The following is an 18,785-nucleotide window of genomic DNA, read 5'->3' as shown; positions in this document are numbered from 1 at the left end:
TCCCGAGCTCTTTTGGTCATACCTGTTCTTTCCCTCTCCATACGTGGCTAGAGCCTCCTGCTGGAGGAGAAGCTTCTCCATGGCAGGGGGGTGTCTTCCACCTTCTTACTCCACAGCACAGAGCCGCGACTGTAGTACAAGCTGGATAAGCCATTGTTGGGAGACTGACTCAGAAAATCAACAGCAACAACAGTAAAAGCCAGCATTTATCAAGCACCTACTATGTGCCGGGCCCTTTGTGTGCATTATCTCATTTAACCCTCACAAGCACCCTGGGAAGTAGGTCCTATTGTCATCCTATTTTTAAAATTGTGATAATAAATATAAAATTTACCATCTTAACCATTTTTAAGTGTATAGTCCAGCAGTGTTAAGTATATCCATATTGTTGTGGTTATCTTCATTTTTATAGATGAAAAAATTTGGCTCAGAGAGGTTAAGTAATTTGCCCCAGGTCCTACAGCTAATAAACGACAGAGCTGGGATTCAAAATCAGGTCTGACTCCACAGCCCATGCTCTTGACGCCCTCTGGATGTTACGTACTGACTTGTTTCTACGTGGTCCCTCACCAGGGCAGGTGACTGGCTTCCCCATGTTCCTCTCTGGGAACCTTCCTCTCTGTCCCTGGAGATGGCACCCAATCCCTCTATTAGCCCAGTGATCTTTGATGGGGACACACGTGCCCCCACCCCTCTCTTGCTATTGGTCCCTAAGGTCAGACTTTTCGATAGAGGGGGACGTGGGCTCTTAAGGCCTGTTTCAGTCTTTAGGGAAGGACAGGTGGCAGGGGAGGGGGAGAGAGAGGGTTGTGCACACAGCAGGCAGGAGGGCATGTGGTAGGAGCTCTTTGGGGGCTGGAACATGCTCCGAAGTAGGGTGGCTGAACAGAGCAGCTGGGGGGAGACCAGCACCACATCCTCATGCGTCCTTCTTAACACGCTACTCAGAAAGGCCACCTGAGGGTCCTGGAGTGGAGGGACTGTGTTCCCTTACACATGAGCATCTTGCCGCCAGAGTTGATTCTTACTAACCGCCTAGTAACCATAGGAAGTAATTTGCAAGTTTCTCCAGACAGCTCCCACCCTACCATTTCTGTCCTTCCTTTTTTTCCTACCAAGATCTGCAAATATTTTGTGGTAGTCTTTGGCATGTCTGCAGTGCTGAGCAGGGTCAGAAGCAGACAGCAATTGGGCTGACTTGGCACAACCACAAGTAGGGATGGTTGTGATTCTACCAATACCCTGGATCTTTTAGAGAATTGTGGTGGGATCTACCCTATCAGAGGCAGCTGGGCATGGGACACGCCACCCTGAGACTGAGGAGATGGCAAAGAAATGATGCCAAAAACTTCTTAGAAGATTTACCACTTGATGTGACAGCAGAAATTGTCACGGCTTTCCCCCTGCTTGACTTTAGGGGGAGAGCCCTTGGGGCCTCATCTAGAGATACAGCACTGTCCTCTCCTTTAGCACAGGGACGCTTGCTGGTCCTGGCCTGCACCACCCACCTGGCAGAGAGGGGTTAGGTAAAGGGACAGCTCTTCATAAAACTATATAAAAGCAGGTTGCAAAACCCAAAAGAGTTAAAGGAGGCTCCCGTATCCAGAGATGACTCTTGGGTTTGGAAGAGCCCCCAGAGGTCCTGTCATTTAATCTTGCGCAGTATTTTACTCCGATGTGCTCATTGTTCTTATGAGGTGCTGACAGCTGAAAAATTGGTAAGTTCACAGCCTGTCCTCTACCAGCGTGAAAATTACCATGTGAAACCAACGCTTCTCAAACCGAACCAGCTGCCAATAAGTTTGTAAAACCAAGTGACCAATAAGTAATTCTAATCCTGTTTCAGAAAATTCTCAAAATATAATTCTATATAATTCTAGAAAATGAATGGTTTTAAGAATTTGAGTGCCCTTTTAAAAATCAATGAGAAAAAGAATCTTGGCTGTGTCTACATGGCATGAAATATATAGTCTTGTCACCTACTTGTCCAGGCATCAATTTCTGCAGCTAAAAGCAAAGATATTTTCAGGATAAAGAGTGATTTTGACAGACGGTATTTCCCATGTACTGAAAAAGTTTGACCCAGTTAAACTCTTCCTCGTGGGCTCCGAGTAAAAAAAGATATTAGGAATATCTTTTGTGTAAAAGTGGGGGTGAAAGGAAGCACAGTAATTCTTCAGAAGCTTCTAGAAATGTTTGTCAATAATACACTTAAAGAAAACCTTTGAAACAATATCTAATTGATCAAAGAAAAATATGATCACAGGTCCCCAAAATACACTATTTTATGGTAAATATGAGAAATAGTTGATCAGTTTTTTATTGTAGTAGAACACACATCATGTAAAATTCCCCATTTCACCCATTTCAAAGGGTACAACTCAATGCCACCTAGTAAATTTACAATATTGTGCAGCCACTGTCACTGTCTAGTCCCAGAACATTTTCATCACCCCAAAAGGAAACCCCAAACCCATAAAGCAGTCATTAGCAATTTTAAAGTAGATTTTTTTAAATTGACTTTTGAGGTATTTACACAAATAGTTTTTGTTGTAATCATGTTAAGAGGTTGTTAACAGCATTTGTCCTAAGAAGTGTCAGGTACACCAGGCCCAGTCGTCTGGGATTGACTTGGCAGCTGCAATGATCTTTGAATGTGGAAATGATATGAAGTCAGAAGTCTTTTCATTGTGAAAAGAGAATGTGGACCCTGAACAGACTGTAAAGACCATTTAAAAGCCAAAATAATCAGATATATGTAGAGAGTTCACTTTTCTGATGATTTTGCATTATATTGCCATTTTATTTTTTGCAAGTATATTTCTCAAGTTTGCATTTGATTCTATGGTAGTTATTTACACAAAAATAAAATTACTCTTTCCTTCCTGGTTTGTCCAGTATTGCGTATGGACATTACTATGTTTTTATGCTTAAAAAATGATTCTTCATCCTGCAGCTTTTTCTACTTTGAATCAAGTAAAGTTGTAAAGTGAGGGGAGAAAAAACAGAACAAGGAAGGGCAGTTCGTTCTGTTTTTGAGCTCAAACTCTCTACTCATCTATTCTAAGCACCCTTGGTCACAGCCTCCTCCCGGAGAGCTCCATTTATTTAGGTGTGGTCTTCCAACTCCGACCTTTCCCTCGCTCTTATTGCCATGTTCCTGAACAAAGTGCCATTCATTCAGCTCACGTCCGGTGACTCAACCACCTCTGTGTGGGGTAGAAGAGGAGAACCCTCTGCCCCCTGGGTCTGAGCTGGCCATGAGGTAAATGAGTCCTGCCTGGGTGCTAGTGACTGGGCTCAGTGCCCGATGTTTTACCACTTGTTAATGTTTACTTTTGAACCAGAACATTGACACACTGCCTTATCCCACGTGGATTTCTATCTAACAACACAGTTTGGGAGACCCAGAGCAGGAGAGATTTTTGGGAAGGGGACATTCACTGAGCCATTCTTATTCTCCATTATACATATTTACTGTTATAACACTCCTGTTACATGTTGTATATTACTATTCCCATTTTCCAGATGAAAAAACTGAGGCTAAAAATGCTTACGTGAACTTCTCAAAGACCATGAGCTAGTAAGTCAGAGTGAGTAAGCAAACAAAGTCTGCCTGATTCTCAAGTTTGTATTTTTTCCAGCATAACAAAAGCACCTTTCGGGAGCACCTCTTAAAGTACCACATTGGTGCTGTATGGTTGGTCTATATGTGAGACCGGCTCTGCTCTTTATAATTATAACACTCTCAGATTACATGGACTGTTCCGGGAGCAGTCTTTGAAAAATAGATAGCAGTAGGATACCAAACATGCCCGAGTCAGTGTGCAATTCAAGTTTGGGCCTGGAAACATGAAATAGTCTGAAATAATGACAGCATGAATTCTCAAGGGATTCACTAGGGTTTCCGACTAGTAAGTTGGCTACATTTTAGTTTAAAAAGATGTCTAGGAAAAGTATAGAACACAGACTAAGCTGGAATGCCATATTGGCCAGTAAATGATGCAGGAAGATAGTAGAAAAGGAGAGGGTAAGAAAAAGACATTCTATAATAAAGGCACCTGCACTCAAATGTTTATAGTAGCATAATTCACAATTGCAAAGATGCAGAAACAACCCAAGTGCCCTCATGTATCAATACATGAGTGGATTAATAAAATGTGGCATATGTACACCATGGAGTTCTACTCAGCCAGAAAAAACAATGGTGAACTAATAACTCTTGTGTTATCCTGGATGGCGCTGGAGCCCATTCTACTAAGTATCACAAGAATGGGAAAGCAAGCACTGCACGTACTCACCATCAAATTGGTACTAGTTGATGAACACTTACGTGCACATACCGTAGTAACATTCCTTGGGTGTCGGGCAGGTGGAAGGGGGGAGGAGGGGATGGGTATATTCACAACTAATGGGTGTGGTGTGCACTGTCTAGGGCATGGACATGCTTGTAGCTCTGACTCGCACAGTGCAAAAGCGATTTTTGTGACCAAAGCCTTTTTACCCCTGTAATATTCTGAAATTTGAAAAAACAAATGCTGATACAAAAAAAAAAAAAAAGAGAAGGGGGTGTTCTACTTTTCCTCCTTCCTCACAGGCAAACACAGAGGTGTCATTCTAGAGTCGGCTTTGCTGGTGCGAGCTCCAACAGCTGACTTTACCTCTCTGGGCCTCAGCTTTCTTGCCTGAAAAATAAAGGGGCTGGAGAGGTGGCCTCTCAGTCCTTACGAGGTGAACCTCTCTGCTCCTCCACTGATGCCCATGTCTCCACACCTCACTGGAGTGGCTGGTGTCCTCACGGAACCCGTGGCCAGCACTGGCTACATAATTTCTGGGGCCCAGTGTACAATGAAAATGCAGGGCCCCTTGACCAAAATTATTAAGAATTTCAGGACTGCAACAGCAGAGTATTAAAGCAAGTACAGACTGTTCTGAGCACAGGACCCTGTGTGACTGTATGGTCACATGCCCAGGAAGCTCAGGGGCCTGCGCTGATGTTCCCTGTGCCATGTGAAGGGATGGAGTCTGGATGGTAGGTCTGGGGGCCCAGCCGGCCTGGGAGGCCAGGATGCTCCTCAGGCAATGAGACCTTCCCTCAGGAAAGGGGCCAGCAGAGAAGCAAGGCTCCTTAAGGGGACACTGCAGGTCCCTTCAGCCAGCTTCTTTGCCTTGCTTTTGAAATAAGCATTGAGGCAGCCATGCTGGGCTGAGGAAAATGGCCTGTTTGGGGGCCTAGATCATAGTGCTGCAAAAAGGTTATGAAAACATCAGAGTAAAAGATAAGCCTCCGGGGTAGCTGCTGGCGGACTGGCTTTCAGAAGGGAGGCTAAGACCGGGCAGGTAGGAGAAGGGGGCTGTGGGGAAACTCTCTGGGGAGCAGACAGCAGTCCGCTGTGGACAGAGCATTGGGGAGGAAGAAGGTGGAGAGGGGAGACAAGCTTGGTCACTGAGAGCTGGAGCACTGGGGATGGGAAGACAGTGGAGCCAGGAATAAGGAGCCTCAACACACAGCCAAGAGGCATATCCCCCGGGAGAGGGTCTCCACCGCTGGTGTCCAGCATCAGCCCCGCACGAGAGCTGCTTCCCTACAGCAGTGCCGGGGAACCCTGAGGTCATATGGGGCCTAGAGGACAGCATCACACTTCAGGGTTCCCCTCTCCCTTGATCTGGAGGAAGTGACTTGGGTGGGGCTGGAATTCCTCCCAGTCAGCAGGTGGGGCCCATTTCTGGAGCAACAGGTGAATCGTCTTCTTAATCCCTCATCATGCGCTTGGTCCCTGGGGGCCTAGGAAGCCCAGCAAAAACGTGGAATGAGGAAACCAAGGCTGTCCATGAGAGCTTAAACATCTACACCCAACAGAGCAAACAGGGAAGCACAGTCACCTTCAAGGAGCCAAATGGCCCCGGGGGACCTGATGGAATGTAATCACAGGTCCTGGGACACAGTGTATCTGAGGGAGGCAGTGGCAGCGCCTCTCTGACCGCTGTCCTGCAGAGATGGAGCGTTGGTCAAGTGGCATTAAAAGGTTTCCTTGGCGAGGCCATGTCTGTAGTGGGCAGAGCACTGCAGCCCCAACAGCTTGAAGGCAGGATTTAGGGTCAGACAAGAGGCTTGGGCATCTGACATTACGACAGACAGCGGTCCCGCACAGCCTGATCCCTCACGCAGACCTCTCACAGTTCCTAAGCTGTGTAAGAGGATCAGACAGACTGTTCCCATGATCCAGATATGATCAAAACCAAGTCAAAGAGTCTTTTTGGAGAAAAGGAGAGGAAGTATAGGATTAATTCATAATAGAGCTGGAATGAAGTCTTAAGGAAAAAAAATTGAACCCTCAAAACTCACCCATCAGCTTCCAAAATATATATATACACTGGCCACAGGGAGACAAGACAAGAAAGGGTAAATCCTGCTCCAGAGACTACCCTGGCTGATGGAAGAATTATGCCGGATATGGGCCGCATAGACACTGCCACAGAAATCTCATACATGACAGAGAAGACATTAAAGAATGGACAAACACATTTCTTCTCTCCTCCACCCCTTTCTTTGTCTTTTATTCAATGTCCTCAGGTAGTGATCTCCCCAGGGACCTCAGGGTGACACATTCTGCTCCAGGACAAGCACAGTGTGTCCATCTCTGTCTGGAATTTGGCCCCTAGATCAGAACCACAAACCCCTGGACTTCTTAATAGCTGTGTTATCACACAATGTGCTTGTTATCCCCACCTTAAGGGTTTCCACGCAAGGTTCGCCCAGTCTACTTGCAGAGGTAAAAACAAACTATTCCAAGATGACCTGATGTCTGGAAATCTTTTCCTGCTCTCATTTCTCTACCCAGGGCAGAAAAACTTATACCTCAACAGTGCATGTGGTTCATGCACTTTTTGTTTGACACTAAAAATTTTTTAAGAGCCAACTCATTGAAATACAGGCCCAAGGACCTCTTGCCTCTCCTCTTGGAAACCCCTCACCTAAACCATCTTAGACAGAGGAACATCAGTGTGATGTGAGCAAAGTCCACATCAACTGCAAAGATACACATTGTATATTCTAAACTTTAAATACATATTGTCACTATAAGCAGATACAAATGAATACGTGCTTCTTGTTCTAGAGAGAATTTACCCCACTTGGTCTGAATCATAGTTTCTCAACAGTGACACTATTGACATTTTGGGGCAGAAGATTCTTTGTCGTGGGGACTGCCCTGTGATGTTTAGTAGCAACCCTGGTCTATATCTACTAGGTGTCAGTAACACCCCCCATCCTCCAATTGTGACAACCAAATGTTCCCTGGGGAGTGAAATTGTCCCTGGTGGAGAACCACTGATCTGAAAGATCCAGCTGTGTCTTGGGGGAGGCCAGGAAGGATACTTCTATGGGGTTTATTAAAAAGCCAACGAAAGCCATCCAGTGTTTCAATCGCCCTATTAGAAAGCTATCATTTAATCTCTTTTTTCTTATACATATTCTTTAACAGACTCAGATTTCTTGATGTCATTGCAAGAGGTCAAAACTAAGGTTCCTTTTGCAAATGAATTAAAGTACTGAATTCTTCACTGAACAGATGTGGTTAGTCATTTGTGGGGACAAAACCAACAGATTGTCTGTAAATATGTGCCTAAAGTGTTTGGTACCAGACTAGTTCCTTCCAATCCAGTGACCTAGGAGGCAGTGCTGGAATATAACTGTGGCTCACTTCTTGGAACCTAATTATTGTATCCTAGTCCATTTGGAAACAGGTTGTGTGAAGGAGTTGTTTGGCCATGGTACCTAAGCAATCATGGGGTCCAGGAGAGTGGGTGCCTTGGACATGTGGACTCTGGTTTAGGGTTTTCCTGGCATAGCTATGCCCTGAGTGGATGGGGGGGGGGAGTTGCCTGGAATTTTCTTAACTGATGACCCTGAAGTCCACTCTTACTAAGGAAGTTTCTGGCAATGTGGTTCCCATGTAGCTTGCCCACAGGAAGAAAGAGTCCTTGTGCAGCTGGTCTGAGTATTCCAGCCATTGTTGTGACACAAGATGGCCCAGTGGAGTGGAGTCTCAGCTGCTATGCTGCAGGTAGGCAGTGCAAAGAGAATGGGAAACCAGGCTGCCTGGGAGGTCTGTCTTGTCTCCACCACTGGGTGCTGGGCCTCCCGTTTGCAGCTCCTGACTCTGCTTGCCGCTCCAGCTAAAGGGAGTTGGGTCCACTAATATGAGGAGGAAGAGAGACAGCAAATGACAACTCATAATGGGTGTGTTGAGGTACTGGTGGTTGTGTTTACTTTTTATTTACTTATACTGACAAAGTGATAAATACTGTTCTGGGCACTTCAGCCCATGTTGTCCTACTTGGTTTTCACATAAGCCTGTGAGGAAGGCATCTCTTGTTTCAGTTGACAGTTGAGGAAACCAAGGCACAGATAAGAGGAATGTCTTCAGAACTCATAGCAACTAACTGGCAATTGGAATCAGCCCCTTTGGACTCCAATTGCATTGTCCTTCTAAATACATCAATGAGGTTTCGTCAGGGTCATGGGATAAAATGGCAGCCTTAGACAATGTAATGTATGACAAACTCTGTGCTTCAGAGACCAGATCTGAGAGGGACTTTGGGAATTGTCCTCATTTTGTAGAGGAGTTTGGACCAAACATAGGAAAGATGAGGATGATGTGGCAGAAAAGGAAAGCAAAAGGCCCACGTGCAAGGGCCATAAAGATAAGGCCACAGGTGTGGCTGGTGAGTGGGTATGAGTGGAGGCGTGGAAGGAAGGGTGACTCAGAGTGGGAGTGGTGACGACACCATTGCCTGAAACAGCGAGCTCCAGCGAGGGCGCTAGTGGTGGGAAGGCGAAAAGAAGGTGAATTTGCTTCTGAAGATTTGAACTTGAAAACCTAGGGAACTGGAAACTCCAGCTGAAAATTGCAAGACCGGAGAAGAGACAGCCTATCCCAGAATCCATCAAACAAGATCTCAGAGCGAGAGCGCCAGCGGGGAGGCCCAGACACTCATGGCAGGGCTCTGTCACTCTCAACAGTTTCATCCGTCACTTCGATGAAGTCAGAGAAGGGATGTTCATCACATCTGCAGTCCATGCAAAGCTAAATGCCACAGATGTCAGAATCGATCGACCAAATAATCAGAATAATCGGAAAGAAGAAATGAAACTAATATGACACTTATCAGGGATCAATGTAATCCTCTGTGTGTGTTCAGAAATCCATTGCACAATGATAGAAGCAATAAGAATAACAATAGTAATAATATTTTTAAAATCCAATAATTACTATGTGCCAGGAACTCCATGTGTCAGTTGCTTCACAAAACAATGTATTTAATCCGTATAATAGCCCTATCTTTTCAGTAGTATTATTATTGCCTTTATCTGACAGGTGAAGAAACAGGGACTAGGAAGATTAAGTAAACTTGCCCAAAATCACACAAATCTTGCTTTGTCTGACGGAAAAACACCATACTCTTTAATACAATGAGAACTGGGGAGACCTGGTTTGACCACAATTGTGTCAAAGACCTTTTCTAGTTGTAAAAATAAGTGGGCATGTGTCTGTGTACACCACAAAGAAAACTGCACCAGCACAGATGTTGAGTCCATTAGGAGGTTATTAAAATTTTAAAATTTCCATTTCAAATTAGTTTCACCCACTTGAATATTTTCAATGTGATTCAGGATAGTTTTTTTGAAAAGCTCATCTAGAAAGGTATGAAATTTTTATGATCATAGAAATGTTTACTGTGGAAGGATTGAGAGCCCAGGTCTCAGCGGGGTTTGTGATGGGATCATTACCTTATAAAATTGAGGGAAATTCACGGCTAAGAATCAACTAAAAGACCCCAAGAGTCTACGAACTCCTACTAACAGAGAAGCCTAGTTCCTGCATTGTCTCTATGGGAGCAAAAATGTGAGACCCTGTGCTCACACATCTCCGTGTCACACGCAATTTAGCCACCACACCTGTCTCAATTCTTCCACCGCAGAAACTGTCCAGGTGTTTACCCATCCCCAGCTGTGCCCATCTGGGAACCTTCCCCTTCCCCTTCATTTTGAGAACTTTGTGTCTCCTTCCAGTCCTTCCTGGTCCCCTTCCCTTGGCTGACTTGGGTTTTCCTCTCCTCCTGGTCATTCCTGCCACCTCCATTCTCTTTCCAGCCCTGGGAATAGACTCCCTGGATCGTCCCTTTCGGCCCCCTTGATGGACACTCACTGTCTTTCTATTTTTGTGGCTAAGAATTTGAGCAAATTCTCTTACAAGCTTTGATAAGCCTAAGAGCATAAACATAACCCTCCACTTACATTGTCATCTGGTGCCAAATAATTACTAACCTTCTGAACTGGTGTTACCCAGTCAGGACAGAAGACACTATTCACAGGGACAAGAATTTCACCTGTGGATTCCCCACCATACCGCCTAACTACAGGAAATGTTTAAGATGGTGCCTTGAGGCCACTGTGTTTACAATTTCATTTCTTTGAAAAGTTCCACGTCGACAGTGTATGTTTTAGCAAAACAGGACAATTCTCTAAAGACAAGCGAGTAACCAAGTGGAAAAAAAAAGTTACTCTAAGCAGATGAGTGCAGTGTATGATTATCCACAGTATAATTTCGGTTTTCTATCCTGTAATCTATGGTCATATATTGCCTATCAACTGCTCTGTGATCAAGCTGGACTTTGTCCCAAAGGGAGGGATCATAAAATGATTTAAGTTCTATTGCTTTTGTTTAAATCCCTATCTGGATTCCCTGAAAGAGGTTCTAAGGCTCTATAGAGCTCCAGATTGTGGAATATGTCTGAAAAGAACATTTGGAACCCTCTTGCTCATTTGAGAGAGGCCCTGTTATTGTACCTTGTTAGTTTCTTTGCCATGTCTTTCCTGTCTTTCCCTTCCTTTGCCTTGTCACTGCTGTGCCCAAAGTCCAGGCCTACAACTCTAGATGCTCAGGTTCCTTAAGTGCCCATCCCCCCAGCATCTCTGCCTCCTGTCCCCTCCGCCTCCCATACATCCTGCCTACTCCCTTAAACTGCGGGTATGACACCTCTAACGGCACAACCTGCTCTCCAACTCCCTACGGTTAGCACTGCCAGTTGCAGTCTGGCCCCACCCAATGATGCGTCCAACCTTGCCAGGACCTTCTGGACCCAAATGCCCCACTCTGTAGCCTCTGTTGGGCAGAAAACTCTCCTCACCATATTCCAAGTGGACTGTACTGTGCCCAGGTCCAAGTGCCAGCTTCTCTCTATTTCCTCTTTCCCAGCACGTAACGCTTTTCCTCCATTTCTACAACTCCTTTTACCTTCTCCATGGAACCTCTTCCATCTTCCCTAATTCTCTTCGTATACTCATTGAGCCACTTATGGCTCCTGTTGTTTCACCCCTGTCCCCCCATGGGGTCGAGCAGCTTGAGACCAAGGGCAAGACCGAGGTGCCTTCTTGTGGCTGTTGGTGCCGTCCCTGCAGCCGCACCCAGCATCCCGCCCTGGAAATGGCTGGCGGCCGCCAATGCTGCCTGCTGATGCTGGACCAGTCGTTCATTTCAAATTCCCTTTCATCAGCACATGCCAGGTGTAAGACCTGCATTCGAGCTGTGATGGGCCATCTCTCTGCCCATTCCAGACTTTCCCTTAAATGTCCTGAAAACTCCAATTCTCTAGCTCCTTGTGGTTTGTGATTACTTATCTGCTACATGTCACATAGTAGTCCCATAAAAACTTGAAGTGCCGATGAGAGTTGGAATATAAAACACTCCCTGAACATTTAAAAGTTCCAATATCCAAAAGCCATGATGCAGTTACAATGAGGCAAAAAGAAGACCTTCAAAAGCAAAATCTGGGAAGTTGTCTTGTCATAGCTCCTTGACTCATGCCCCTTGAGCCACTTGTAGTTTATTCTAAGTGGCTTTTTATAGATAATTGTTACACTAACGTGAGGGCGTGGGAAAGACAGATATAACACCCCCAATACACTTGCAATATACCCACAAAATGAATGAGACAGTAAAACTACAATGAACATAAATGATGACAGCTATCCTTAAAATTAAATAGTACTCTGCAACGAAATGAGTGAGAACTCAGTTTAGACAAATACTTTCTTAGAAGAATTTGTTGCATTCTGACTCTGAAAGCCATCCTTTAGCAGAATCTAAGTCCTCGGCATTTCTGTGTTATTGTCTCTCCAGAGCTTTACACTTTATTGTAAATGCCAGCTACAGCAAGGCCAACTTGTTCCTACACATTTCTCCGAAAACTCAGTCCACTTCCCTATAGCAATTGCCACCCACTGGGAACTAGCAAAGAACTCCAGGATTTCAGTGTTTCAAAGATGCAGGGAGAGCACTGCGGGGGAGGAAGAGGAGACGCAAAAAGTTAAGTATGGAACGGGGAGAATCTTACCTCAGCTTCTGACTGGCAGGGACAGTTATTTTATTAAGCTTGTCCATTCCGTTTGGTGATTGTAAGAGACTGTCCGGTGGTAACGTCAGCAGTTCCTGGTCTTGCTAGGGAACAGCATGGCAGGCCTGTGGTCTCAAGGGTTCTGGCCACTTGAGTCTGATTTCTGAGAGTGCAGGCTACTGGCAAACACCCCTGCGCTAGGGAGAAGTAAAACTTGCCTGAGCACATAGTCAAGTTTCATGTTTCTATGTAATCATGTGATCCGGGTAGCCAGCCAGCTTGGCGATGACTCCACGTTGTGTAAACTTTAATAGTGAAACTTATTGGGCATGCAAATTTCTTCCCAGCTGCTTACTTTTATAATCAGATTTGTAACCAGGTTGGGACAAGCTCCTGGCTGGTCACTACTTCCTGTTTGTCCCAAATACCTATAGTCCCTGTTTTCAGCAGGTGTCGTGCTGTCATGGCTAACTTCCTGGGCTCAAGGAAAAGCAGAAGAATCGATTCCATCTGAATATCTCTTGGAGACTTTCTGCTCATTTGCATAAAGTCATGGATAAGCTTTTTCCACTTATAGAACCATTATATAAAATGGCATTTTTGTACTGTGTCTCCCCCCACCCCCACATGTTTTAAAATAAATAAGAGAGTGGCAGAGACATAGTGGTAATAGTTTACTCAGAGAGTTAGAGTCTCTCTTTTCCTGGAGCTCTGTTTGAAATAGCATGGGCAATTCCTTGTCCAAGGTCTTTTGGGGGTAGAAATGGGTGACCTGGGAAAGGGAGACGCTCTCCATCATAGGATGTGCGGCCTCCTTATTGGCTGGTAGAGTCAGGAGTTACCCTGTTGATAGCCGGATGCTTTCAAACAAAACCAGGATGTACCCAAAAGCCAGCCGAGAACAAACATAGCAACTTCCCAACGATGCCATTCTGACATCAGGCCATTCTGAAGCCCGCCCTAAAAGCAGAGTGTTACTCCTCTCCTTGCTTTTGTCCCCACCTGCCCTCATCCACTGCTCACTTCATCCCCTGATCAGGCCCAGTGACACGTGGGACATAGAGGCATGTCAAGCACAGACAGGTTGGGAGAGGCCAGGAGGGGGGCACCATACCTGCAGGGGCTGAACCCATCCAGAGAGCTCTACTTCCCTCCTGGAAGACTTTGCATTTCCTTCAACCTGATCTGAAAAACGCTGACTTATCTGTCGTTCAGAGAGTGGAAGACAGTTTAGGGTCAGGAAGGAAGAAAATGAGAGGGACTGCTCCCTTTGTACCTGCACATACTTCCCTGTGGCCAGAGGGGACCAGATCTCTCCTGGGTTTGAAGAACACAAAGGGACAAAGCAGAGGGCTCCTGTCACAGACCCAAGGTCTGGCTGAAGACAGAGGGGGAAAGAGGAGACGGAGGAGGAGGAGGGAGAGGAGGGGCAGCAGCAGCAATGGTAGAAGTGGAAACTGTAGGTGGATTTCCTCTTTCCTGAGCCTTTCCTGTGTACAAACAGAGGCTCTGTATTTCTCCAGGTAACCTTGATTATTCGCATTCGTGTACCGCCTCTGAATTTCTGGTTTGACCAGATGTTCAGGAGCAACATCTTCAGAGCTGTTGAAGGGTGGGGCTCTTCTGGTTGGCCAGGCCCACAAGACAGCGGACAGTCTTGCACCAGAACAATGCTAGCGCCGGCCCCCTCTCATTATTTATTTTCCCCAATCTAGCAGCTCAATTTCTTTTTGCAGCATATCCTGAAGGAGCCCAAGACCCCTCTCCCTCTTTTCCCTCCTCTCTCGTAGTTCCTAACCAAAAGAAACAAGTAGACCAGCACGGTAAAGGCACATACAATGTCACCGAAGATCAGAAAATTCAGGCTGTGCTGAGTACAACAACAATAGCTCGTTCTCTCTGAATTACTGTAAGTGCACCCCATTGGCCACTTGACTTTTCTCTCTACCACCGAGAACTCGGCTGAGCACCTGGGCTGACAAATTCTTATTTCCCCAGAGAAAAAGGCCGGGGGCAAGGGTTACACTTCTGCTTTTTCTTTTTACAGCCACTTGTCTTTCTTCTTTTTACTGTATTTAGTCTGACATGATGAAAGCGAGAGACTGCTTTTCCAGGCTGGACTTTGTGCCCCAGGTGATGCGTAGCGTGACAGCCCAACGTTCTAGGCCAGCCATGACTGCTCTGCGGCTGTAACTGGCTCACCAAGAGGGCAACGCAGGGATGGCAACTGATGATGCCAAGTCTTAGCTGATGACTCGTACAAGGAATGAGACCACACAACCTGGTTCCACAGCACACACAGAACAACATACTGTGATACACAGTCAAGCTCGATCTACATGGCACCGTGGTCATGGAAATTAATTAATCACTAGATTAACAGATGAGAAATGGACAACCCCAACCTTAAGGAAAATCTGGAATGCCTGCTGATAATTATAAGGTGCAGTCACTTCGGAAACAGTTGGGTATTATCTAGCAAATTTGATGACACGCATACCTGTGACCCAGCACAGGTCATAGATGTGGCTGAGCGCTCCTTACCATGTGTATCAAGGTCATGTGCTAGAATTTTCATTGACACACTGTTTCTAAAAGGGGTAAAAAAAAAAAAACAGCCCTGGAAATGACTCAATTGTTCATCAATAGGAGAATGAATAAATTACTTATGGCATATTCACACAATGAAATACTATTCAGCAATGAATGAGTGAACTCCAATTGCATCAGTATGGATAAATAAAAATAGTTTGAGCTATAAAGCAAGCTAAAGAAGCTTATACACCATGATTCCATTTATAGCAAGGTTAAAGACATGTAAAACTAAATCCTATATTACTTAGGATGCATACATATACGGTAAATCCCAGGAAATGACAAACGTAAAATCCAGGTGAATGGTTACCAGGGAGTGGGATTGGAGTGAAGGGGTGCAGAGGACTTCCAAGCAATGGTAGAATCCCAGTTCTTGAGCTGAGTGATGCGTATAAATGTTCATTTTATTGTTATTCTTTGTATATTACACATATTGTAGGCATTAAATATTTAACAAAAAAAATTTTTTTAAAGATCTGGTCTAGAATTACGTGACAAAACGAAAACAGTGTACCTACTCTAAGTCAGCTCTGTGAGCTCATGGGGCTTGAGAACAAGAAGGCAGATTATGCCAGAGCTTGGGGATGAGACCTAACCTGCCCTGGTTTCTCTGGGGCTCCTTTCCTTGTGTCTGTGGATGACAAGTACCACAACATGCTTACTAAATGCTTTCTGTGTCTCCTGGACTATGAGGACATTCACTTTACACGTGAAGAAACTGATTCTTTGAGAGCTTAAGTGACTGGTGCAAAGTTGCACCACTCATCAATGGAAGCACTGGGATTCAAATCCCAGTCTGTCTGCCATTGCAATAGAGATCTGTGATTTGGTTCTGCAGAGAGCCCTGCCCTTGAGTCAAGGCACCAACTTAACCATGACCTTGGGCGAGTCCCTTGGTCTCCCTGACCTCAATTTCTTCCACTTAGAGGACAGGAGAAGGGATTCAAGGAGGATGCAGGCTCCTTCTGACTTGGAATCTGGACATTGCCAGTGTGCACAGAAATGGATCGGCACCAGGACAAACATTCTCACAGTTTCCAGAAGAGGAGTCTCTGATTCTTTTTATTAAACTGCTTCCCAAGAGGGGCTGGCTGGTTGTGGCAGTTTACAGGGCCTTGCACATAGTCCAGGTCCTCACTGGGACTCGATCAGCCACAGTTCACCCTATCTGCTCTGCCATCCACCTGCTGATGGCTTTTCCCCTGCCGGGGCCAGTTTAGGCAAACTTCAAAAGGCAGTAGGCAAGGTGTGACGCTGGTACTATGCAGAGCTGTAACCCACTTCCGTGATGTTCAGCCTCACGGCAGCTCTATGGGGAGGTGCTGTGACCATTCCTGTTTTATCATGGGAAGTCTGAGCCTCAGGAAGGTCACAAAACAGTCTTCCTGACCCCTGAGCTAGGGCCTTTAGCCCCCAAACCATTCACTCTCTTTCCCTTTCTTGGGCATGGGGTTTGGGGGTACATCCTGCAGCAACAGCAGCCCAGGCAGCTTTCTGACACACGCAGGCCACAGGAGCAGGAACTGCTGTTGGTCAGGCCCACACTGGCTTTTCTCAGCAAGGGCCCGTTAAGGGCCCAGAGGGAAGAAGGTTTGGGAGGAAGCTCAGGAGCCCGGGTAAGTGGAGGAAACAGCAGATGAGGCCAAGGAAAGCCAAAGACAGAAAAGGAAGTGTGGCCGATGCTGCTAGCGGTTTGTTTGCTCTCCTTTGTGGGGAGGAGAGGAGGAAAGGAGAAAGAAGGAAGAAGAGAAGACATCTGTGGCCCAAGCGAACGGGCAAAGGCCTCCCTTTCTGTGAGACACATCAGTTCACTATTTCATCTGTTCAGGAAACCCGACATTCTGTACATCACATTGGCCTAGAGTGAGGCATTCATTTTATTAAGAGAATGGCTCAGGCGAAAACAGCCTTTACTCATTGCATCAGTCCAAGCTGCTGCCAGCAAGAACGTTAAACAGCCTGATGTTGGGATGGACAACTCTTGGCCTAGGTGTTGGTTTCACCCCTTCCCTTGCCTTCAGCCCTCAGAGCCAATCTGCCAACAAGATTCTCCTCTGAAACGTTTCTGCCTTTACCCGCTATCACTGCAGCCGAGGCTCTCACCTGGATCACTGATCAGCCTCCTGCTACTTTTCTTTAGCTAGACAGCCCCCGGCCTGCCATTCTTAACCCTAGTTCATGCTTCCAGCTCCTGATCCTTCCTAGGGATGCCAGAGGCCTTCCTTTCTTCTAGAACCAAGTATGAACATCAATTGTGCCTCTCTGTGACCGATTCTCCCTCGTGACCCATCTTATTCCTCACTAATTCGCAGCAGGTGAGCATCCCTCTGCTCAGACGGGTCATCAAACACTCCTTTCTCCTGATCACTGTTTCTGGCCACTAGCCAGAAACAGCCACCCAGAAACAGAGTGGGAAAGAGATACATGGGATCCAGGCAATCAGGAGGCCAGGTGGTTCCCATCAGTTGGGCCATGCCAAAGCCAGAGAGCAGTCAAGGGTGGCGAGGCAGAGTTCTCTGTGCAAGGAATGGGTGCATCCAAGAGTAGAGAACCAAGATAAGGCTCAGAGCCTCCAAGAGTGGAGGGGCTGTCTAGCTACTGATTACCACTTTCTGTTACCTTTTATCTCATGAAGCTTGACTAGTCTCCTAGTCTTCCTGCCCAGGCAGTCCATCTGGATTCAAAGGGTCCCCAGACAAAGCAGACTTGAGGAAATGTCTCATGTTCTTGAAGATGTTCATTATCTCCAATTTAATACACAAGTTTAATGTGATCCCAATAAAAATAGCAATAGGATCCTCCCTCTCCTCCCATGCCAGATCTGGACAAGTTGATTCTAAAGTTTCTGTATTAAAAAAAACAAGCAAGAATAGCCAAGAAAGCCTTGAAAAAGAAGATCGAGGGAATGGGAAGGAACTAGCCCTCGCAGATATTAAAGTATGTCACGAAGCCTCTCTGATGAAAACAGCATGGTATTGCTGTGTGACCAATGGAACTAATGAGAAATGTATAAATAAATTGAAGTCTATAAAGATATTAAGTATATTATGAATGTGGCATATTTAATGGGGAAAATATGGGCTTTTTATTTAATAATAAACAGGGCAATTGCAAAGCCATTGGGAAAAAGATAAAACTTAGATGCATACCTCAAACTATTTGTCAGAGAAAATTCCCAATGGATCAGAAATTGAAATGTAAAAAATGCAAGGCCAGCAGGCCAGGTGCAGTGGCTCAAGCCTGTAATCCCAGCACTTTGGGAGGCTGAGGCAGGAGGATCACTTGAGGCCAAGAGTTTGAAACCAGCCTGGGATACATAGCAAGGCCCTTTCTTCACACACACAAAAAATAATAATTAGCCAGGTGCAGTGGCATGCACCTGTCATCCTAACTACTCAGGAGGCTGAGGTGGGAGAATCACTTGAGCCCAGGAGTTTTAGGCTGTAGAGAACCATGATGGATCCACTGCACTCCAGCCTCGCAGACAGAGAGAGACCCTGTTTCTACAAAAAAACAAATAAAAATTTAAAAAAATTTAAAAAATGTAAAAAATGAAGCCATTCATATTCCAAAAGAAAACACAGTAAAATTTCTTTGTGACCTTATCTATGACTTAAAATCTAAAACTATAATAATAAAAGAAAATCGTGATCTATTTAACTAGAGAAACAGAGAAATTTTTCATGGCAAAAAATACCATAATCAGGCTGGACGCGGTGGCTCACACCTGTATCCTAGCCCTCTGGGAGGCTGAGGCGGGTGGATCGCTCGAGGTCAGGAGTTTGAGACCA

General features: G+C 45.5%; 1 protein-coding gene across 1 annotated transcript in view; it reads right to left on the bottom strand.

Moving 5' to 3' along the window:
• BLNK (B cell linker) overlaps positions 1 to 12,653 on the bottom strand; it is a 63,503-nt gene extending 50,850 nt beyond the window's left edge. The window contains exon 1 of the mRNA XM_045567949.1: positions 12,400 to 12,653. Within this exon, the coding sequence (XP_045423905.1) occupies positions 12,400 to 12,446 (47 nt within the window). The 5' untranslated portion in view covers positions 12,447 to 12,653. The remainder of the gene's footprint in view (positions 1 to 12,399) is intronic.
• Between the last annotated feature and the right edge of the window lie 6,132 nt (positions 12,654 to 18,785).

Source organism: Lemur catta, chromosome 14 (assembly GCF_020740605.2).
Source record: "Lemur catta isolate mLemCat1 chromosome 14, mLemCat1.pri, whole genome shotgun sequence".
In the NCBI taxonomy this organism is placed as follows: domain Eukaryota; kingdom Metazoa; phylum Chordata; class Mammalia; order Primates; family Lemuridae; genus Lemur; species Lemur catta.
Note: the sequence above shows the minus strand (reverse complement) of the source record. Positions and strands in the feature narration are given on the sequence as shown.